Raw genomic sequence first — 23777 nt, 5'->3', positions numbered from 1 at the left:
TTGGATGCTTAGAGAGAAGGAAAAGGAAGTGTTTGAAGATGAAGGAGGTATAAACTCTTTTCTTGTTTAAATATTTAATATTAAAAATGAAGGATGAAGTGGATTTAATCATGTAAATAAAATTATTGTTTTTAAAATCTTTTATTTATATTTAAAAAATTATTTTTTTTAAATTAATAATTTAAAAATTAATGTTTTAATTTTTTATATATATATTTTAAAAATTCTCACTATAAAAATTAAAATATTTAAAAAAAAATAAAATCTTACTCTTAAAGAATAGAGTAAAAGAGAGAAAAACACTCCAAACAAAAAACTAAAAAAAGGTAATGTTTAGAAAATTTAGAAAATCTATTTAACTATTTTCTTCTTAATTAAGTAATTTATAAATAAGCGTGAAATCTTACTAGTTCCACTCTTTTTCTCCTAATCATGATATTCAAACGTAGTTCTTTTGACAAAACTTTCCTTGTTCATGTTTGTTAGATTTCATTAAAATTAGTGCTTTTGTTCATCAATTTTAATATAAGTTTTGATTTTATTTTAATTTATTTCAATTTTCTAACCTTTAAAAACACTTTAAATAATTTTTTCATTAAAATTATGAATTCCATTAATTTTTTTTTTCACTTTATATAATGTTTGTTCACTTTTTTTTTTATCTCTTTATCATATATTCAATTTTAACTCAATTTTCTCTCGCGTCTCTTAGACAAGTAGCAACATCATAATATGTAAAGTTTGAAGAAGAAAAAGAAATAAAGACGAGAAAAAGAAAATGGATAAAGAGAGAAAAATAAAAGAAAGAAAAAAAAGTGAAATAAAAAATAAAAAAAAGTTGTGAGCACACGATAGAAGAAAAGAGCCAAATTTTAAAAAAAATAATGTTTTTAATAAAAAAGAAATCGCCTTAACTTATTTTGTTGATGCGATATTTATCATATTGAAGAGACATGAAACAAGACAAGTAGAGAAGTGATTTGGTTGCAATTCAATTGGTTAGTGATCAATTATGTTACTCTTTATTAGCAATAATTCAACGCAAAGTGCATTTTATGGAATAACTTATCTTCTTCGTTCGATAAAAGAAACGCATATATTTACAACCAGTTGTAGATGACAACATTTATAAAATTAAATGAATAAGTTTTAAATATGAAAAGTACATTTTCAAGCGTCGCAAATGACAACGATCGATGCTCTTCAATCAGTTTTGTAGACCACAGAGACCCATACAGTAAAATGTTAATTCTCAGTTGTCATGTAAAAATGAAGAGACCTTTTTTCATCAAAAGTTTCTTAGGGTAATTTTTAGAGTGAAATTTTGAACCCAAATATTTTTTTAAAATTTAAAATTAAGAAAGTTATATAATATTTATAAAACTAAACAAAAATTAGGACATTGCGTTTATGCTAAATGTTAAACTGATTTTCCGAGTTTCAAATCAGGGTCTTTAATGGGGGAAAATGTGCCTTCAAATGGGAATTAAAGCCTGAAATCAGAAAATAAAGATGCCATTTATTTAGTCTAAATCCAAACTAATCTACTTCAGCGTGGGCCTCCTGATTATGATTTTGTTAGAACTGATGACAAAAGCTAAGAGAGAGGAGGGTTATGATCAAATCATCAAACTTGTCGCAGCATGTAAAACCCAAGAAGTGGTGCTTTAATCCTTGACCCACGAAAAGAAAAAGGAAATTGTATAACAATTATCAATATGAGAAACCCAACAAATTAATGGTTTCCTTCCAACACATGCAATAATTGTGATGAATATATGATGCTACTCTCACGTCATTAGTTAATTGTTTGCTTGGATTGACATACACTAAGATATTAATTAAGTTTTTCACAGACTTAGGCTTCTGTTTATTTAAATGTCAGAATTTTTTTTAATGCAATAAAAATGAGGTCTTTAACACACTGCCTCATACATTTTTTTAATATATTTTTAGGTTATTAATTAAAATTTATGAGTACAGTGAAAAGTGTTTTCTAACATTTTTCACAGTAAAATTGTCAAATAATCAATGAATCCGACAAAATTAGATTAGTTTAAATAAGTTACAATAACAGTTTTTTAAAAGTGTATATCATATTATCATAACTTTAATAAACTTTTTTTAATTAAAAAAATATTATTTTTAAACGCTTAAGGTCACTCTAAAAGATTAAAATTAATAGAATTTTAACTTATAAAAAAAATTAAATTCTTTCATATTACTAAGTTACATGATATAATTATACTAAAAAATAATTTTTTTTATCAATTTTAATTTGTTAATTTTTAACTAATTAAAGTGAATTATTGTTTAAATGACTATATAGGGGGTTCAAATTCATTTATATACTAGTATGGGAATGGATTTGTGGACCACATGCTTGGCTAACTTTCCCCTCTCCACATAACTTGCCTCCATGCTGACCATAAAGCCCCAAGTCTTTTTCATTTTTCTTTTCGTTTTTTGCATGAGTTAATACGAATCTTAAAAGGACAGGATAGTTGGAGAAACATCACAATTCACAATGTCTGCCTCGCCGCTAGCTATGTACATGGGGACACAGCTGATGGTGTAGAAAGAAGTTAATGCAAACACCACGAAAAAAAGGAAAATGCTAACAAGTACTTTAAGAACAACACTAGTCAAAGAATAAGAATAGAAATGTATTGTTAAAAAAACTATATAAAAATACACTTATTTCCATACTTTTTGAAATGTATTTTAATATATTTATTTTGAAAAATATTATTATTTATTATTCTTTAATCAGTGCCTTAACAATAGTTAGCAAGTCCCTGAGAAAGAGGAAAAAAAGATCAGCAACAGGCCCCACTTGAGTTTGCACTTTGAAGACCATGGCTTGCTTTCTGAATAGCTCAACAATGAAGGATTCCCTTCATTAATTCTGGCTGTGTCCCCTCCCTGTAACCAGTCCCCAACATCATTCTCATTATTCTTCTCACGCTTAAATATCATGAGTATCCCTCAGTAGGGGTACAACAACCCCCACCACCTCGACTCAGCAGAGAATTTATAGTCCTATGTGCATATATTTATTAATTGATATAACTGGCATGGACATCGGGGACATTAAGTATTTGAGATGACTAACTATAGAAGATAACATTAAGTGCATATATATTGTGGATACAATCTCAATTATTCTCAACTACCTAATAGGATATTATGCCTTAGCTTCGTATATATCTTTAAATATTCTTCATATAACTGCTCAAAGACAACTTAGTTGTTAAGAGTATAGGAGTTTTATTCTTAGTGAAGTTTTAGACAGTGATAAATACCATCATTGATTTTAGGCAAATATTAACTTGTGTTTTATATGTAATGCTCATTAAAAAATTAACAGTAATTTTTTTTTAATAAAAAAGTATAACATTAAAGTATATTTTCATAATATTTAATACACACACTCAATATATTTTTGACTCATGTCTTAAGGATATTGATTAATCGAAAATTTAATTTTGAATTTAGTTGTATATCTATGTATAAATTCCTTTTACCTGAACATACGTGTATACAACTTCTCTTATCTCCCTTCTGATCTTTCTCAGCTATATTATTTCTAGGATTCTTTCTATTTCATGTATAACACAGATAATGCAATAGAATAATGGTTAGTGCAAGCCCTGATATGGCCGACCTGATACGCCAATTTTACCTACTCCTGCTGACGTTAATAAGCATTATATATGCATTTTTCATCATATAATTGTTAAACTAGCAACGTGCAAACAGGAAGCACAATTAAGTTTTGAATACTCGTGGCGGTACATGTTGTTGTGGTTCCCAGGGTTATATATAGAGATAAAAAAGACAAAAGATACCGATATCTAGGTGAAGAAGAAAAGTTGGTAGCAAGTAACACACAAGATTTTCTTATGAATTCAGATATACATCCTACCTAACATATAAGCATACTTTCTTTCATAATTCTTAAGCATATATAATGGATATCTTCATCAATTACATTCACTAACTATTCTGTTTAATTCATTAATCTCACGCCCTAATTCCAATTTCTTCTTCATCCGAGAAAGGGTCTTTGTTTAGCTTTATTTTGATTGAGCTTAGTATATTAGTATAGCTAATAATCCCACATGTGGCAACTACACTTAAAATACATACATTAAACATAGTACAGTTGGGTATACATGTGTGTGGTGTGTGGTGTGGTTGCCTTTCATCACCAATAGAGAGAGATAAAATTTTAATTTTGTTTTCTCCACAAATATATGAAATTCATTTATTTGATTGGGAAGATAGACAAGACAAAGACAGGTGGGGAAGCAAGGTTCTTGTAGGCTCATATATAAGAAATAAGCAAACATATAAGGAGAAAAAGGACAGAAATATGTATGAGAGAAAAAAAAAAGAAGAAAAAATTAAGAACAAGGGTAATAAAAAGAATGAAGGTTGAAGAAATAATTAACATATACATACCAGGCAATATTTGATATTGAGGGGTGGAGATGGAAAGAAGTGCAAGATGAGATATTGACGCGGCTCAATTAAAACTACATGGCTGGTTTTCATCGTAACCATGTCTTCAAATTGAGGCGCGCCAATACCTTGATTTGTGTTTCATATAACACTTTCCCATCACCACTTTCTGAAACCCTTATAGAGCTCCATGGATCCTTTAACCCTTAACACACCTTTTGCTTTTCTTAATCATCTTAAGAGAACTTAAGAGAAAGCAAAAAGCATCATAACAAGAAGAATTTGACTCAGCATGACCTTTCCCATGAGATCTACCATCGATCAAACCAATATCTGAGTGGAGAAGAGGAAAAGAATTGGAAGTAGATATACCATCAAAACGGACTGGTTTGTGCTTATGATATATGTGTGCACTGTTTGACTAACCATTTTCTATCTTCCACGAAGCCACCAACGTAGGGACCCCTATTTCTTTGCATTTAATTTATCATTTTCCCAGTGGTACAGTTTGGTGAATCTTAGAAAGTTACAAATTTAGTTTTAGATTTTCCACAAAAAAGACGCACATCAACTTATTACTAATTTTATTCCTTAAGTTTAAAAAAATATTATTATACTCTCCTAAAAAATACTTTTTATACTCATAGTTTTATTAAATTTATAAATTAGCAATCAAAACTATAAACAAATTAATTAGGCTAAAAAGTTAAATAAATTTCAATTGCATAATAACCAGGTCGTTTGAAAAAATTTAGATCTTAGGTAAAATTTAAGTTTGAGGCTTTATCTAATAAAATTAGTTAATACTTATTTTATTTTTATAAAATTTTGAATTATAAAATTATTAATCAAAATTTTATAATTAATTAATGAATTTGTTAACATTATCTATTAAGGTTAAGGTTGATATATATATATATATATATATATTGTCTAGATCACATGTGGTAATTATTATGCTCGAGTCGAGTAGAATTATAATGGTTAATAATTTTTTTTAGTAGTTAAAATAATAATTTTTATTAGAAAAATATTCATTAAATTTAATTTATAAATATGTGATCATTATTGTTTTTAATTACTAATTTTTATATGCTAAGTGCAATTTCAAGAAATGAATTTAATATTATTTTTAATTAGTTCAGAGTTTATTTTTAAATTATTATTAATATAAAAAATTATATTATAAATTAATTCAAAATAATATATATATATATATATATATATAACTTTATATTAATTATTATAAAGTATAAATATTTTAGCTGATATATTAATCAATAATTAAATGATAATATAAAAGAATTTACATTATCAATACATTTTAATTAAATTATTAATTTTACTATTTCATTCTTAGCAAGTAATAATGTGTTTGAGTCATTCAATCTCTCTTGTAAGAATAATGCATATATAAATAAATAAATAAAATCAACTTTTGAGACAATAAGCAATTGGATTTTTAAGGTTGCCGCTTCGCAATCATTTAGATTTTGTTAACTTTCATTACATTATAGACACTTATTTAATAGCTCAGAAAAATTATGAAATTTATTTGAAAAAAATCACAATTGAAGAAGCCCTTAAACTTTTCAAATGGCTTCTTATAGTTTACAGCGAATGAGAATGGCTACAGCGAAAAAGGGACCTATTTTAAAACTTTTAAATTAACGATAAAGACTTTATCAAACAATTTTAATTATAAGAATCTCTTAAAATACTTGATAAAACTATAGAATAAAAATAATCTAACAAGTTTCACTGATTTTTTTTATTTCAGTATATGTATTTCAATGACTCGTGTATCGAATTTTCCGAAAGATGGAGGTGTAAGTGCAACGAAGATATAATTTTTTTTTTCTTAACTAATGATATTTTTGTTTCCTTTTCAAAGAAATATTTATCTACCTCCATATATTAAATTTAAGTCCTCATTCTTAAAAAAAAAATATTTTTTAAAAAGTCATATTCTTTTCCTTATTATAATTACATTGCATGACTTTTCTTGTATTTAATATTTTTTTAATTCAATCCTAATTTGAAAATAAAGTATTTATTATTGATAATAAAAATACTATTTTTAAGAAAAATAGTTATATAATATTTTTTATTTTTTAAATTTTTTTTAATTTAATAATACTCATAATGCATGAAAAATAAAACTAATTTATGTAAAATGTCAAATAGATTTGACACATGTCTAACTGTAAGTCAAGAAGATTTCTGATTTTCTTCATTTACAGAGAGAGAGAGAGAGAGAGAGAGAGAGAGAGTAATTAGTCATTTGACAGGGTACTTAATCAGTGATTTGATAATTAAGCTCATCCAGAAAAGAGTAAAATGATTTATGACAATTAATTGCATTAAGTAAAGCCAAATAAACTGAAATTCAACTTTTCCACAATGGTAGCTACACAGCAGCAAAATATTAGGTGGTAGTTGAAACAGACCTTAGATGAGCATCGTCTACGGGCCTGCACACATAGTATAATTTTTTTCACTTTTTTTTAAATGTGTCTATGTACATATTAATTCAAATTGTTATGAACTGCACCAACCACTCTGGACCACTGACAACAGGACAATGTCTTTTAACAGTTGGAGAATATAAATCGAGGACTCTGAATTTATGATTTTTACACGGTAGATACCTTTGGATGCTCTCTCTATACCCTACTCATCCAATTCTAAACCCTAATTTTGGCTCTAGGGTTACTCTTTCCAATGGATCGGACCACTTTATAACATTACTTCATTAATTCATATTATCATTAACTTCCAAAGAGACCCACATGATCATGAAGGCATCGCATAGATCACCAGGTTTAAATGCAAACTTTGCTTGCCCTCACTACTCAAAATACTACATATATTTTGAAGCAATTATATATTATTAAAAAGTATTTTTTCAAGTGATGTAAATAATTAAATGATAATAGAAATAACAATTATATTCATTATTTTTATTAAGTATAAAAAATTAAATGTATGAGTAAAGATTCAACAAGTGAAGTGTTAAATCCTTCTCACTCTGGATCTTGCAATAGGGTGATACTTGAATGAGCATATCGTGTGTATATTAAATGCCTCTTATACAGACTGCAGATAAGTTATAGTCGTGTTTTTCACTTGTTATCCCAAATTCAGCGATCCAAAAATCGTGAAAGTGTAAAACCATGCAGAAAGAAGCAGAAGATTCTTGAGAGTCTTCAAAGCATGTAGGTTAAAGTTTCAAATCTCAGCAACGTTTCAAAATGAGAACAACATCACATGATATGACCTCAATATTACTACTGTGATAGTGTTCACAACTAAATCACACATTACACTGCAGTTGTAATTTGTTTTAAAATCATCAAAATTATTCACATTGCGACTGCCACATCGAACCATGCACAATAATAGGTCCCATCAAATTGCTACAAACGTTTGCACACAATTATTTTCTGTTCTATTTTTCTTCATTTAGGATATATAAGAGAAATTATGAAAGGGTAAGAAGACTATAGGATGATACTGAGTTGGTGATATAGGAAAGCTGAAATACGAGAAGGAAGAGTAGGAGATTTGAGATTTTGAAAAAAAATAAAAAAAAATAAAAATTAATGAGTGTTTCTATATATTCAAAAGATTTAAGATTATTTTAACTCAAAGCAAATAGTTATTAATGGCTTGAAACAATATATTATATACAAAGAAATTCTTAAAAATTTAAATACGAATAATACTAATATTATATTATGGGTAAAATATATACAATAAATCTGCTACAACGACTGCAATATGCAGGTACAATAATTTATATCCGCAATCATAATAGCAGCACCCATGACTACAATTTAAAACATTCTCAACTTTTGCCTCTGGTTTTTAGGCCAAAACTTTCAGAACGGTCCAAACCATTAAGTAAATTTTACGAATTTTAATTACCAAATTATTATACTTTATTTAATAAGTTTGCTTAGAGAGAGAACGGTCACAAAGACTCATAGCTCAGTAGCTCACAAATCTTGGGGGCACCTACTAACCTACTTGCTCATATTATCCTTTTGATATTTGGGTTGAAGATGTGCAGATCTTATATGTTTGGATGTGCGAGAGACATGTCATATATACACTGTATACATAGAAAACGAACGATTCCGGAAAAAGGTAAGTAACTATCTCTTTCATCAAGTTTGACAAATTTTCTGAATGCGTTTTTGATGATTAATTAATTGCAGATTGTCCAAGCAGATCCTTTTCAACTTGGGATTCCATCAATTGGGTGTGTGTCTCCGTGTGTCATATATAAAATCTTTAAAGAGTTAAAATTAGGATCACGTATAGTTAAGTTTTTGTTCTTGTTTTTGTTTTTAAGATTTTTACAAAGAGATCGATGAGGATCAAGTTTAGCATATGTTGATTTTTAAATTAATTAATTAGCTTGAAAGGAACTTGAGAGAAAAAACTCGCATTAGTCCAAATTAAAAGGATTAAATGCACAATTAATCCTAAAATTTAGTTGGTTTAATGTATTATATGCATCTTAAAAATAAAATTGTGAAAATCAAAATAATTAGGAAAAACAAAGATTTCTTAAACTTCAACTCTTTTATAAATTGACACACTGATTATAATTTTGTTATAAAGAATAATAATTTATCCTATTAAAGTTTTATTTCATAAAGTAACTTAAAAATTTATAGTTTATAATTGGTAACTTAGTTGAAAGTTTATAACTAATTAATTAAACTAGAGTTATTTAGTAAAATTAGTTTTATAATTAGTTTAAATATGTTAAATAATTTAAAAAAAGTGTTAAGATATTTGGTGTGAATATAAATTATTTAAAATATTAAAGACACAAATAAGTTAAATCTTATTGGAAGAAATTTTTCATACGCTAACTTTTAAAACTTATAAGTTTCATTTATTTTTATTTATTAAACAATTATACTAGCTTATTAATAAAAATATTATAAATTTATAAATAAGTTATAAGTTTTTATAATCAAACACACTTTAAATTAATATTAAGACTTTATTTAGTAAATTAGATGAAAGCTTACAATTGATAATTGACTGATTTAAGCTAATTTTCAAAAGCTGTATATTGTTTTTAGTTTTTATTTATCAAAAATATTTTACTAGCTTACTTATTAAGAGAATTATAAATTTGTAAATAAATATAAACTCGTGTTATGAACCATACTATAAAATAATAGTAGAGAACACATTTTAACTCTATAAATTAGCTCTGAATCATTAATTTTATTTTGAATTGACTAATTTTTTTAATTTTAATTATGAGTGATTTTGATATTTTAAACTTCTTTTGAGCTAAGCAATTGGATTTTTTTAATTTAAAACTTTAATAAACTTAGGAAGAGAAAAAATTAAAAAATAAATATAACAGATAGTTTGATAAAGAAAAACAGATTATATAAACTTTAAAAAGTATTTTAAGAAAAAAAATAATATAAATGATGTATTAAAATTTATAAGTATTAATAATACAATTAAAAAATAGTCAATTGTTTTTTCATGATAATGTCAAAATCTACATAGCACAAATCTTAAACAATATCTTCTACATGTAATATAAATCAGTAAGATATGACAACATGAGTATCTTTAAATTTATAAAACTACTGCAAGATATTTCAAAAGTTCAAAAATATGTTTTTAAACTGCATTGTTGCAAATTTTAACAATGAAAATATAATAAAAACTATCCCATTCTCAAAATAAAATTTCTATTTTATTGTATAAAACGAAATACAAATACATATAAAATATATAATTACATTTTTTTACTCATTGTCAAACATTAAATATAAAAGCTAATTAGGCTGAAAACACGTGTTAATTTAAAAAAATATATTAAAATTTAACTGTTTTTACTATAAATAATTTGTACTTTTCATTCACGACTTGTGAAAGTCGCAGTAAATTAAATAAAAGAAAGCACACTTCACATTCGGATTATCGGATTTGGTAGCAAGTTTTAAAATGAAGTCAACAAATTACAAATAGCAAAACTATAGAATTTAATTTCAATACACTAGTTTTACATTATCATTTAATTATAAATTATCATTAATAGTTATTAATTTTCATTATAATTAATATAAAAATTATATCAACATCAAATTTTATTAATTGATAGTGTAAATTTTTTTATATTAATAATGTACCAAACTATATGTGTTGCCTTCATAAAATATATTTTTTCAACCACCATACAGAAATGATTTGAAAGCTAATTCTCACCAAATCCATAAATTAATCAAGCATAATCATAAAACAAAATTTGACCCCTTTTTTTTTTGGTCTCTGATACATTAAAAGCTCTGTTTTTTTTTTTTTTTGTGTTGAATTTTGTATAGTTCATTCAAGGAGAGAGGATGCTGGTCTTGCATTATAAACTCAAAATTTCCTTTGAATCTGGGAACTAAGAAAGGAGGTGAATCCTAGGAAATGGGCCCATTCCTACATGTTTGGGTTTCTGTGGGCTTGTCCAGATTACTGGTGGCCCAGTAGTAATCTTTTATTGGCTATGGCCCAGTTGTCAGAACCGGTTGAAATTGAAATTGAATACTTCGGCTTTGGCAAAGTTAATAGTTTGCTACTTTGGGCTTGACAAATAGAGTTTGTTAATATAAAAAGATTATCAGAACATGACAAACAGAACAACTTGTGGAAAATAAGAGGAGACATGTTCCTCACTTCTCCTCCACAGGTCCTAAACAAGAAAAAAGAAAAAGAAAATTAACACAATGAATTATCCGAACCCATATTCTATGTTGTCCACCCTTCTCACACCAGCACCAAGCTTTTTTTTCCTCCTTATTATTACAACCTCAAATTCTCAGAAGCCATGGTGGTAAACCTCTCTCCCTCTCCACCTTCACATTCCAGTTCTATCATCAGATTGGCCAATTCAAAGTCACCCATCTCAGAACCTTCCTTCAAGCACAGGACCCTCTTCCCCAAACCACTTTTTTCTCCTTCATTTGCTTCCCCCAGATTGAACTTCACTTGCAAGAAGCATTTTTTGCATGGGAATAGCAGGAGCACGGTGGATTTTAGGACCTGGTCTATTGCTGGATTTGATTATGGGAACTTTGAGGGTCCTCAATCTGTTCTTGAGGCTGCTGCAGTGTTGACAGCTATCATTGTTGTTCATGAGAGCGGTCACTTTCTTGCTGCTTCTCTCCAAGGAATCCATGTGAGTAAGTTTGCTGTTGGGTTTGGTCCAATTTTAGCTAAGTTCAATGCAAACAATGTAGAATATTCCATCAGAGCTTTTCCTCTTGGTGGCTTTGTGGGGTTCCCTGATAATGACCCAGAGAGTGATATTCCTGTTGATGATGAAAACTTGCTTAAGAATAGACCAATATTGGATAGGTTGATTGTGGTATCAGCAGGTGTTATTGCCAATGTAATTTTTGCATTTGTTATTATCTTTGTTCAAGTCCTTTCTGTTGGTTTGCCCGAGCAAGAGGTTTTCCCTGGAGTGATTGTGCCTGAAGTTAGACCCTTTTCAGCTGCTTCTAGAGATGGGTTGCTTGCTGGTGATGTGATCATTGAAGTCAATGGAAGTGAGTTTCCTAAGTCAGGTCCTAATTCTGTTTCTGAAGTTGTTGATGTCATCAAGAAGAACCCTAAGAAATATGTTTTGCTCAAGGTCAAGAGGGGGGGAGAGAACTTTGAAATTGGGGTCACCCCAGATGAGAATTTTGATGGAACTGGCAAAATTGGAGTTCAGCTAGCCCCAAATGTGAGGATAGCTAAGGTTAGACCCAGAAATCTGGTGGAAGCTGTGAACTTTACTGGAAAAGAATTTTGGGGTCTAGCTTCCAATGTGTTAGATGGCTTAAAGCAAACATTTTTAAACTTCTCTCAGTCTGCTAGTAAGGTTTCAGGTCCTGTAGCCATTATTGCTGTTGGTGCTGAAGTTGCGCGATCAAACATCGATGGTCTCTTCCAATTTGCAGCCATTCTCAATATTAACCTTGCTGTTATCAACCTTCTTCCTTTACCAGCTTTAGATGGGGGTACATTGGCTTTAATTCTCATTGAGGCTGCAAGGGGTGGGAGAAAGCTACCTCTAGAAGTGGAGCAACGGATCATGTCCTCGGGAATTATGCTTGTTATTATTCTTGGGTTATTCCTTATCATTCGAGACACCCTAAACCTTGATATTATCAAAGATATGTTGTAATTATTGTGAATTCTCAGTAATAGTTGGCTTTGAAAAATATTTCATGATTCTCATCAGCGTAGCTGTAGCACCAGTGTTGTAGCCAGTGGTAGATCTGTAGAGTAGACAAGATCATTTTAAATTATTGAGGTAAGTTTCTTCCTCCAAGGATGTTGTGTGAGAGACATCCCTTTGTTACTAATTCATTGATCTGATCAGGATCGGATTTGTGATCCTGGAATATAAACTTACAAATTACAAATACTAGCTTTGATTAGTATCTTCTCTCTCTTCATTTTCTCTGGAAATCATGAAGTTATCCATTAAGAGTATAGTTCTGCACAAATTCTTGGTTACTACTATTTGATATAAATTCTCTACCTCCATTAAGAGAGCAAATCCTTTCTTAGGGCCATTTGGTCTTAGAAATTGTTTTCTGTTATCATTTTCTATTTTATTTTTAATTACAAAATTGTCATATTGTTTTCATTTTATTTTTTGTTCTCGAGTATTTGTACAGGAAACACTAAAAACAACATTTTTTTTTTCTTCACTATTTCCTGTACCAACATTTTGTAGTTTTTTTTATCTATGGAATTGATGTGCGCTTTCTTTTCTAGTACTAAGCTGTGCTGGAGAAAGGGAGTGTAATATATGTCCAAAATTTAATTGTTTGGCGTGATTGCATTTACTATATTACAGTCTTACTAATTTTATGAACTGATCACTTGGTATGCAATTTCCTTCGTAATGAGAAAAAGTGGAGAAAATGAAGAAGAAAGGTAAAAAATATGGAGTTTTGAAATTGCATTTTAGATTATGTTAGGAAGATTGAGTGCCAAACTAAAAAGGAAAGTGTTCCTAAGAGGTTAATAAGTATACTTCTCCCCTTAAAAGCTTGAAGGGAAAGTGAAAGATACAAGAATTGAAGCTAGAATTAGCATCTGCCCCATTTTTTCACTATCTTGTTGAAACTAATTTTAGGATCACAATCATAAGTACTAACACATACGGATGCGGGTGTAATTTCCCAAGCAAGAGAAATGTTTGGTATACTAAACACTAACCAAAAGGGCAACAGGATTTTAGTCCAAAAAAATGGTCAAGAATTTGCTTGCTTCTCTTGCTTTGTTCACCTAAGGGAAATTATATCAGGCTATTTTCTTTGGAGATAGATTACACTTTGGTAGTCCAAAAAAATGGATTTAACAATTATCAGAGTCTTGGATTTCTTAGTTCGCGAAGAGAAATTTAATTTGTATAATAAATTTTTGGTTTTTTTTTTACAAAAAGGAGAAACATGACAAGAGAAGAGAAAGGCGTATGAGGAAAAAAAAAAAAGAATATGCAATGGATAAAGATTAAAAAAAATGTGAGCAGTATTTTTAGGAACTATTCTCGTCTTCATTATGTTATGTTACTTCCTTATAATTGAAAATCAAATTTTGTTTGGTTAATTTTTATTTCATTTCAAATATTTTTTTGTTTTAATTTAAATATTTTGATTTAAACTTAAATCTTCATATACCTTAGGGGATATATAATGAGAATTCTCATATTTCATTAGGATGTTATAATGGTAGGTGTTTTAATTTTTTTATTTTATTTTTCATTCAATTTAATATAATGGTGGTAAGTGTTCTAATTGAAGTAAGAGTATTTGAATGTGATAGGTGAATTAAAATTTAAAATTTAAATTTTAAATATATATAAATATTTATATAAATATATATAAATTTAAAATTTTTTTCACATATATAAATATTCAAATTTAAAATTTTACTTAAATAATACTAAAATACTTGTCACTTAGACTAAACTTTATTGGTAAAATATTATTACTTTAATTTGGTTAATAAAATATACTTTTATTAATAATAAACATATTTACTTTCAAATTCATTAAATTTAAAATAATCAATTATTTTTATTTTATTTTTAATATAATAATATCCATACAGTGTATAAAAATTCACTAATTTATTAGGATAAAAGGAAAAAGAAAAAGAAGAAACATGTTCCATAAAAATAAAAATGTAAAGTTAACACATAATATTTTGTAATAAACAAGCACATGTAAGATTGTGATTTAATTTTAATTTATATTTTTATAACAAATTAGTAATTTATTTGTAAATTACATAAATATTATGAAAATAATTTTTTTATTAAATAATTTTTACATATAATTTACGAGTATTTATAATGTCTTCAGATAATTTTAAACGTGGATAGTACAAGAGATTAATATTTTTTTTTATCATGTCAAGTCATTTTTTATATTATATATTTTTAAATTTAATTATTAAAATTTTAAATTTTTAGAACTTTATTTTTTTTAATTCGAACTTGATTTTTATTTATATAATATAATATAATATGTATTATTAATAATGATAATATTTCATCCTTATCAATCAACCTCTCAACTAATATATATATAATTTTTAGATACTAATTCTTAAACAGAAACATTTTTTTAAATAATAATTCCTTTTTCATTATATTAATTTTTTAATATTATGTATTTATTTTCTAAATTTAATAATTTAAAATATTAATATAATATATATTTTTAGTATTTTTTAAAAATAATTTAATTAAAGATACTCATGCAATGTAGAAAAATTATTAATAGATAAATTTCCTAGCTATTTTTAAATTTTATAAGTTAAAAAAGTAAAATTTTTATCATATTAAATAATATGAAATTAAAAAGATAAGATATTTTAAATAAAATATTTAGAATTGAAAATAAAACATAAACAGATAGTAAAAGAAAAAAGTCAACCAGTATGACACAGAAGAAAAGCAGTAAAAGTGAAAAAGAAAAAGGTTGAGAGAGGATAATATAAAGCGTTGATTAGATTAACTTCTCCATCACTTCACCATTCTCATTCTCTCTAACACTAAAGCCTTCGATTCGACCCCACCAACTCTGTTCCCTTCTCTTTCTTCTCAAATCGCCATATCCTTCAACAAGGTAATCTCTCTCTCTCTCTCTCTCTCTCTGTGTGTGTGTGTGTGTGTTTATGAAACATGTTCGTCGCCCATTCTCTTTTCGATTCTTACCTCGATCTATCTTTAATTTATTATTTATTCGGCAAAAATCAAATTTTTTAAATTATTTTTTAAACCTTCCTTCGAATTCATAAATGGATCTCGTGTAAAAGAATAATTGATATGCATGCTGTTCGAATCTTTTCACTGTCTCACAATTCATGACCCCGATTTTTTTGCCCTTTTTACTGGTGCTAAGAAATTTTTATTTTCTTGCGTTGAATTGTTGAACGATCGTGTTTATTAACTGTCACGATCAAAACAAACCGTGTGTACTTGCCATTGATTTGACCGCGTGCGACTTTGATTATTGGATGCAATTCATTTTTTGCCCCCTTTCTTGTCTTTTGTATTTGGCCTTTTAATTTATCTTCAAATATTCTGTTAGATTTTAAAATTCATCCAATACTTTCAAAACAATATTTTTACAAAATAAGCTTTTATAAAATTAATGACTAGTAAATAAATTTTAAAATTTGAAGGAGTAAAATGTTTGACAATATAACTTTGAGGGTTTATTTATTTATTTATTAATTCAGCAATATATTAAGGGGTGTCTCTGGTCTCTGATTAGTTGTTAGAATCAATGAAGAATTGAAATTTTTTGCAGGTACAGAGAAAAGGAAAACTATGGGGAGCAAAGCACCGAGTTGGTCTGATCAATGGGGAACGGGAGGGTTTGGTAGTGAGCACTATGAGGAGGATGAGAAGGTGAAGAAGAGTAGTGGCAGTAGCAAAAAGATGGCAGATGCAAAGGCTATGGCATCAGCTGGAATGGACAAAGCCAAAGCAGCTGCAATTGTGGGTGCTGACAAGGCTAAATCAGCTGCTGTAGTGGGTGCCCAGAAGGTGAAGAGTGGCACTTCTGCTGGCCTCAAATGGGTCAAGAATCAGTACCAAAAAAGGACTTCTTCCAAGTGAAGTCACCTACTCATTGGACAGTTTCATTGTATGGCTTTGGTAAATAATACATGTTGCTTTAGTAAAGTGTTTTGTTTCTTTCGTAATCAACTAATTGATATGCCTTGGTTTGCTTTTCAATTTCTACTGCAACAATCCAGATTAGCTTTATTTTTTCCTTGTGATTCATAGTTTTTGTTTGATTATAGAAAAAATGTTGGGTGTTATATAACTTTTCCCTGTATCTTTCTGTGATTGCTCAATGAACAAATTCTCCAGTTTTACATTGTTTGTTGCCGACTGCATTCATGATTTGGGGATGATGTTTGACCCGATGTTGATTTGTGTGACTCAAATCAACTGATGCGATTTACCAAAAAGAAAATTCAACTATTTAAGATATAGCGTGTATACTGTATAAACGTGGTTTAACGTGATTTTGTAGAGATTTTGCACATTTTTCTTATGCACCTTGAATGACCGGAAAAAGTTTTCAGAGAAAATGAAGTTAACTTAAGCTTGTTTGATATCTAGTATTTGGGAAGCAAAAGAGTGGGAAAATGCTTATGTGATAATAATAAAAGATTATTTTAACATTGTTTACCTAAACACTCATATATGTTGGGTGTAAAATATATTTTTAAATTTATTTTATATTATATTTTACTATATTAGTATTATTTAAACAGTTTTATATATAAAATAATTTTTTTAAAAATATTTTAACATCCAAATATATTGAGTGTCTAGTATGAATACCTATTTTAAATGTTAAAATAGCATAATTTATGTGATAATTATTTTTATTTAAAAAATTTTATATTAGAAGAAAGAGTTTATAAACTATTTTAATCTCATATTTTTAAATTATTTTAATTTGAGAGATTTTATGTTAACCATTCTTTTTCTTCCTTTCTCCTCTCATTCCTTACCCTTCAAAATTATTCCTTTTATTTTCCTTCAAACTTCCGAACATACAAAGTCTTTGACGGATTGATATAGAGTTCAGCTACCGTGTAACAGTTTCTTTTGCTGGAAAAATATAATCGCATGAAACACATAATGACTGTTCTATTGCATTGAGATGCATGAAACACAGTTTTTAATGCCCAAGAAAATGATGAACTACCATTTTAATTCTTGCTGGAAGATGTGCTCCCATTTGGTGTGATTACATCCCAGCTTAATTGTCTATTGATAAAAACTCCTATAAGAAGTCCTAAACAACAAATCGACTTAAACTAATTTATTTTTATATTATAAATATGAGTCATTGACAATGATAACTAAATCTCAATCAGCATTAATATCAGATTTTTATTTTCTTAAAATTCTTCCAAATTAAAAGAATTCATTCACTTTGATATTCTAAATGTTTTCATACAAAGAAAAATATTTATATTATTCCTAAATAACGTTAAACAACATTGTGGCATTAGAATTTAACTTGCCTTTACATATAAAGTGTAAGTTCTAATTCTTAAACAAGATTGCTTATGAATGATCTTAAATGAGAGCAATTTTAAGAGTTATTTTCAATTTATGTCATTTGCCTTGTTTTGCGTCAGATATTTATTTTTAATTTAATCTTAATTTAAATTCTTATAATTTATTTTTGAATTTCTATTTTTAATTTATTCTTATTTAAAACAATAAATTATTTATTAATAATCAACATAAATTTTATATTTATAAAATTTATTAGATTTTAAAAATTATACTATACTTTTAGTTTTTATTTAAATTTATTTTAATTTAATAATAACCTTACACAAGAAATTCACCATTTTTATAAAACAAAACTTGATTGCAAAGTTTAAAGTAATTAATGAATCAAGATATAAACGCACGATCCGTTACGATTAAATTGATTAATAAAAGAAACTTAATTCAATCTAATCAGTTTTATAGAGGCTTAAGTCAACCTAATGATAAGACTTAAACTTAAGACCTTACACGTAAATTATCTAAGAGTGCTGCTGCATAGTATGATAAATTTCGTACGAAATCGACATGAAAAAATGTTCCTTTTTTAATAAATTAAAATATTAAGTTTTTTGAAAAAACGAAGAAATCCGACAGAAATAATGCCACGTGTTTCATTTACGCGTTTCGTGCAAGATTTTGATTCTAAAAAGTAATTTCTAACGTCTAAATCTCCCATACTCCAAATTAACTATTATTACTCTCATAATTACACAATACCGGCTATAGGTTCAATGCTAGCATTACATTACTAATTTTTAATATTTGTTCAAAATAGAAGTTGATTAAGATGCATCAAACTGAACATGAAAATTATTCTTTTTAAACAAAAATAAATAAATAATGAAAATCAGAAGAACACGTTAGAGTGCAAACATACCCTTAAACTTTTGCAATTCATAAAGATAGAAGCACGACAATTTTCAATTAAGTTCCAGTACACAACGATTAACATCAATTAGTTAATAAACTTTACAAGAAACGGATCAAACCAGCGATTTAACAATTAAGCTGACTTCTTCACATAGGTCACTTTTAGGAAGTTCTATTCACAAGGTTGCCTGTCATGAATCATTTCAGATCATAAAACCAAATGTGTTCTCTCCACTATAAGTCATATATAGGAATCCATCTTCATCCTTATTTTCCTCATAAATTGAAGACATCATTGCCGCTGCATAAACAGAAAATCACAGCTAAATCAGAAAAAAAATATTATAAGAACAAATTTTCAGAAATATTATTAGTCAACAAATTTTGGGTTTCCCTCTGCCCTATTTTCCCAGACTAAAAATCATGTCATCCACTCTAACATTTACATTTAACAAAAGTTCCACATGTATTACCACATACGCATACGCACGCACGATCTATACATATTATTACCAGTTGGTGGTAAAATGTTCTTGACAAAAATGAAGATGGCTTTCTCAGGACTCAGCTTGATTCTCTTCCGCACCACATACACAAACTGGCCAACAGTCAAATCAGCAGGAACAAGATACCTACATTCATCCAACAGGAAATAATAATATACACCATAAATAAAGAGGAAACAAAGGAAATGAAAGAGGATATGTATTCACACAAACATTCAAAGGATTGTCAATTTCCCTAATAGAATAAGAATTCAAAGCATCCATTTTACAGTTAACATAGACATATGAAAGCATAGAGCATGTCAAACACACTATAACTATGCTAAAGATCAATGTTCCAGCCAGGTTACTTGTTCTCCTTAGATTTAAAGTGCATTTTTCATGACCATTTTTTTTTATTTTGTGGGCAAGATGATGGTGAGAGTCATGAGTCCTCCCAACCTCCTACAGTTTACAATAAGAACATTGGAGCTTTAACACTAATTGACATGAGATCTTGTCATTCTGACACTTTCAATTGTTAACATCTAAGCCTCAACTAAATCCCCATGTCACTGAACGATCAAACTAGATTGATGTTACAGCTTCAAGTATTGAACTCTATTAGTGAGCTTTCACATCAACAAATCCAATTCTATTTTGACAACAACTTTTTGAAAAAAAATATATTCATATAATAATTATAAACCATGCAACGCACATGTCATCACGCTAGTACTGATTCAATTCAGCATGGTAGTGCTCTTTATTTTCTCCAATTCAGATAAAAACATTAAATATGATATTCTTTACCATTTTCTCTTTCAATTCTATAATAATATTTTTAAGAAAAGAATACAAGATTTCTTTTTCTTCTTACCATGTTAAAAGCAAAATTAGTTAGGTTTGCTAACTCAGTAAAATTTAAATTTGACACCACAGACATACCGAAAATATTCTGAAGTTGACAGGTTTCAGCCAAACCAGAGAAAATAAAACCACAATAGCTTAAGTCCAAGTAAAAGTAAGTAGCCTTAGGTGTGGATATTCTAAAAAATTCACAGTAAAAACTATATGACGTTCAAAACTTTATCTACATAAAGTAGAACATGTTTCACGCAAAACAAGTAATAACACTTATAAGGATGATCAGAGTAAACAAACTGTGAAAATATTTACAAATTTACAGTTGCACTTTCCAAATAATAGAAGAAACTAACTTTTTCTTATCAATTTCGGGAACATCACTCTTCTCTGCCCTTTCAACAATTACCTACAAGGAATAATCAACCAAATTCTTAAGCACAAAGGGCGATTATAATGATACATGCAAACAGCAGAAATCGGCTCTTACTGGAATTCTATCAGGATACTTCTCCCTAATGCGAGCTGCTTCAGCCTGTCTCCTTTCTGGCATGTAATGTTATACATATTAGCAAACATACATTAGACCTAAATCAACCAACAAGAAAAACAATTACAAGTTTACATGCACGTAGGAATCAGTTGGGGGGCGGGGGGTTGATACCCTAAGAAGATCAGCCAATGTTTAGGAATGGTGTTTAGTTGATAGTGAAATTTTTGTAGCCAATACAACAAAAAATACAGATCACACCAGAAATTTGAGAAACAGGGAGGGGGGAGAACTCACTGCCAACAGCAAATCCAAATCACAGGTAGTAATAGATCATTTAGAAACCAAAAATTACGCACACACATCATAATCATCATCTGAACTAACAAAAGAAAAGTATATTTAAGTAATTTAACACAATTCATTTTTATACTGCGCAAAATAAAAAGATAAATGGAAAGTTAGCACGAGACAATGACACTTGATTGAGTAAAAGGTTTAGTTTTCTAGGAAAAACACATAATGGGGCTCAACAATACAAATTTCACACCCCAGTTAAACTCCAAAAAAGAAATTACAAAGCCTAAGTAAGAAAATTCAAAGCATCTGAGGATCCCGAGTATCATGTTTAATTCCCAATAAAAAATTCACTCCATCTTATAAAAGAAAATTGGAGAAACGGTTCGTAATTAAATAAATAAAAAGAGAAGCGAACCAAGTGGGTGTTCCATCTTGAATGAACTCTTAGCCATGGGAATAATTCTGCAGCAGAGAACACGGATTAAAAGAGGGGAACAAAACTAATTACAAAATTAGGGTTCCCAATGAAGGTAACGTTGTGCTGATGAACGAAATTAACTCCAAACGAAAAAGGGGAAAACAGTAATGAGATTTGCAATGGATAATAAAAATCGGATATTGCTTACGAGAAGAGAGAGAAAACGATCAGAGAAGAAGAAGAAGCAAGCAACCAGGAACTTCCCTGTAAGTAAAGGAAACCTTGTTTATTGTTATATGACCATTTGTTGGTCACTGTCTATGCTCAACGACACCGTTTCTTGGACTCTAAATAAAATAATGTGAAAAATTTTACAATGTTTTCAAAATAAAATGATTTAGCAGTTTTATCGTTTTTATATTTCAAATTTTAAAATGTTAGATAATAAGTGATTTTTGAATTTTTGGTGCTTATATATATATTTGTATAAGTGTTTGAAAATAAGAAATAAGATAATACTTTCTAATTAAAATAAAAATGGAAAATATTTATTATGTTAGAAAATATAATAATTTATTAACTTTATATGTTTAAAAAACCTAAAAATTGATGTTCATTAAAAATTTAGAATATTAAGATATATTATCTTTTCAATGTACCAAGTCAGGTGTACATATAGTTAAATCATGAAATTCTTTCTTCTTTGAAGCGAGGAAGGTTCTCAACTTCCATAAGAGAGTAATTCCAAAGAAAAAGTTGGCAAGGATTGTTGTTTCCTCTTTTAGATTTTACCAGTGTTCAGTTTATTTAATACCATTTCCTCTATCGATTCGTTTCTTCATCCTTCTCGTTAATGATTTTATTTTATTTTTATTTATAAGATATTTGTTGAATAATAAAACAACTCTAGATGAGTATATTTATAAAGTGAGAAAGTAAAATTTATTTATCATTACTTTTATATAAAGCGGTTCAGACATTTTTGTTCCATGAAATATACGTCTAAACACTCATTACTTTCAAATCAATGGTTTTGATATATTGGTTAAGATCGAATTGAAAAAAATATATATTTGGGTCAATAAATTGAAAGTTTTTTTTTTTTGGGTCAACAATAAATTAAAAGTATGAAAAAGACAATAGAGTGCAACTTTGGCATCTTCTGAGTTCTTAGACCGGGCCTTATCCACATTGCAGAGTGTATAAAAAGTAAAGAACTACAGAACAGATCGAAGCCCATGCTTGTCGCAATGTGTCACATGTACGGCCCATTTACGAAGAATGGATGAGGCTCAGAATCATCAACGATGACAGAAGGTGGTGCTAAATCGAATCTGAGAAGCATTAATCTCCACTGTGCAATTACAAGTTGAAGTAGTCATTTATTGGTCCATAATTGACCCACAGGGTTCTTATTGTATAAATATACAAGCCAATTCGTGGTGAGTTAACTCATCTCGCAACTTTTAAATTTAAATTATTATTTTTATTTACTAAAATATAAAATTAAAAGAAGAGTTTTTCTCTTTTCTTGGTCCACGTCCCTTTTCTAGTTTTAGCTTTGAATTAAGTATAAAAGAGTGATGCGATAGATGACTTCGTTTGATCATTTGATTATCGATAGTATTAATTATTAACATAGTAGATAATTAGTACTTAATAAATGATAGTGAATAAATTTAAATTTTTGTATTTTTTTAATAATTTTTTGAGTTCAGTGAATCAACATGCCGAATTAATGATCAATTGACTCAGAATTTTTCGGACTCACTTTAAATTAAGGAGAGTTAAGTTAGGTTAATCTACTATTAAATTTAACTCGTGATGGGTTAACTTGAATCCGATTGACTCGTGTTGATGGTTTTAGTATTAATATTCTTTAAACCTTGAAGTATGCTCTTAACTTTGGGGAATATTCTTAGACATCTAAATAATCTAAATATTTTACATAAGAACAAGCTAATAAAAGTTATTAGTTGAGGGACTCTTTAGTAGCTACATGAGAGACTGAGTAATGATTTAGAAAGTGTTTGTGAAATAAGCTAAATCAAGAATATGCCTTAACGTTGTAGTTTTGGGCACGACGCATTTGGTTCTAACTGAGAGATATGGGTTTGACCATGTCAAACGATAACTAGTAAATGTATAATTACCACCTAGATTTTAAATATAGCATTTAGAACTGAATTAGGAGGTTATTTTGTTATCAACAGTAAAAAAAATGCACATTTGAAGTAGTTGGAACAT

General features: G+C 28.3%; 3 protein-coding genes across 4 annotated transcripts; 2 read left to right on the top strand and 1 right to left on the bottom strand.

The window, feature by feature from the left end:
- Positions 1-11253: 11253 nt before the first annotated feature.
- On the top strand, positions 11254-12843 carry LOC113858165 (membrane metalloprotease ARASP, chloroplastic). The gene is made up of 2 exons (XM_027490663.1): positions 11254-12247; positions 12359-12843. The coding sequence occupies exons 1-2, from the start codon at positions 11330-11332 to the stop codon at positions 12674-12676; spliced, it is 1236 nt and encodes a 411-aa protein (XP_027346464.1). The 5' UTR covers positions 11254-11329; the 3' UTR covers positions 12677-12843.
- Positions 12844-15519: 2676 nt separating this feature from the next.
- Positions 15520-16918, top strand: LOC113859189. Its single transcript, XM_027492004.1, has 2 exons — positions 15520-15638; positions 16326-16918. Exon 2 carries the CDS (start codon positions 16346-16348, stop codon positions 16634-16636), a length of 291 nt encoding a protein of 96 aa, XP_027347805.1. The 5' UTR covers positions 15520-15638; positions 16326-16345; the 3' UTR covers positions 16637-16918.
- Positions 16919-18982: 2064 nt separating this feature from the next.
- On the bottom strand, positions 18983-21823 carry LOC113857713 (autophagy-related protein 8C-like). 2 transcript variants are annotated; one of them, XM_027489864.1, is made up of 6 exons: positions 21739-21823; positions 21528-21574; positions 20813-20868; positions 20679-20731; positions 19487-19605; positions 18983-19274 (listed from the first exon to the last, which is right to left on the bottom strand). In XM_027489864.1, the coding sequence occupies exons 2-6, from the start codon at positions 21562-21564 to the stop codon at positions 19177-19179; spliced, it is 363 nt and encodes a 120-aa protein (XP_027345665.1). In that variant the 5' UTR covers positions 21565-21574; positions 21739-21823; the 3' UTR covers positions 18983-19176. The 2 variants fall into 2 exon arrangements, with proteins under 2 accessions (XP_027345665.1, XP_027345666.1); XM_027489865.1 differs by having other exon boundaries at positions 20813-20910; positions 21739-21791.
- Between the last annotated feature and the right edge of the window lie 1954 nt (positions 21824-23777).

Source organism: Abrus precatorius, unplaced genomic scaffold, assembly GCF_003935025.1.
Source record: "Abrus precatorius isolate BTA unplaced genomic scaffold, Abrus_2018 Scaffold2, whole genome shotgun sequence".
Taxonomy (NCBI): Eukaryota; Viridiplantae; Streptophyta; class Magnoliopsida; order Fabales; family Fabaceae; genus Abrus; species Abrus precatorius.
The sequence above is the reverse complement of the archived record's forward strand: the minus strand, read 5'-3'. Positions and strand labels throughout refer to the sequence as shown.

Bases quoted from the DNA above. Each gene is read 5' to 3' on its own strand.
- LOC113859189 (XM_027492004.1), top strand. From the start codon at position 16,346: ATGGGGAGCAAAGCACCGAGTTGGTCTGATCAATGGGGAACGGGAGGG.
- LOC113857713 (XM_027489864.1), bottom strand. From the start codon at position 21,564: ATGGCTAAGAGTTCATTCAAGATGGAACACCCACTTG. The intron at 20,732-20,812 runs GTAAGAGCCGAT...TATTCCTTGTAG, and splicing joins AGTATCCTGATAGAATTCCA to GTAATTGTTGAAAGGGCAGA. The intron at 19,606-20,678 runs GTTAGTTTCTTC...GGATGAATGTAG, and splicing joins CCCGAAATTGATAAGAAAAA to GTATCTTGTTCCTGCTGATT.
- LOC113858165 (XM_027490663.1), top strand. From the start codon at position 11,330: ATGGTGGTAAACCTCTCTCCCTCTCCACCTTCACATTCCAGTTCTATC. The intron at 12,248-12,358 runs GTTAGACCCAGA...AACTTCTCTCAG, and splicing joins CAAATGTGAGGATAGCTAAG to TCTGCTAGTAAGGTTTCAGG.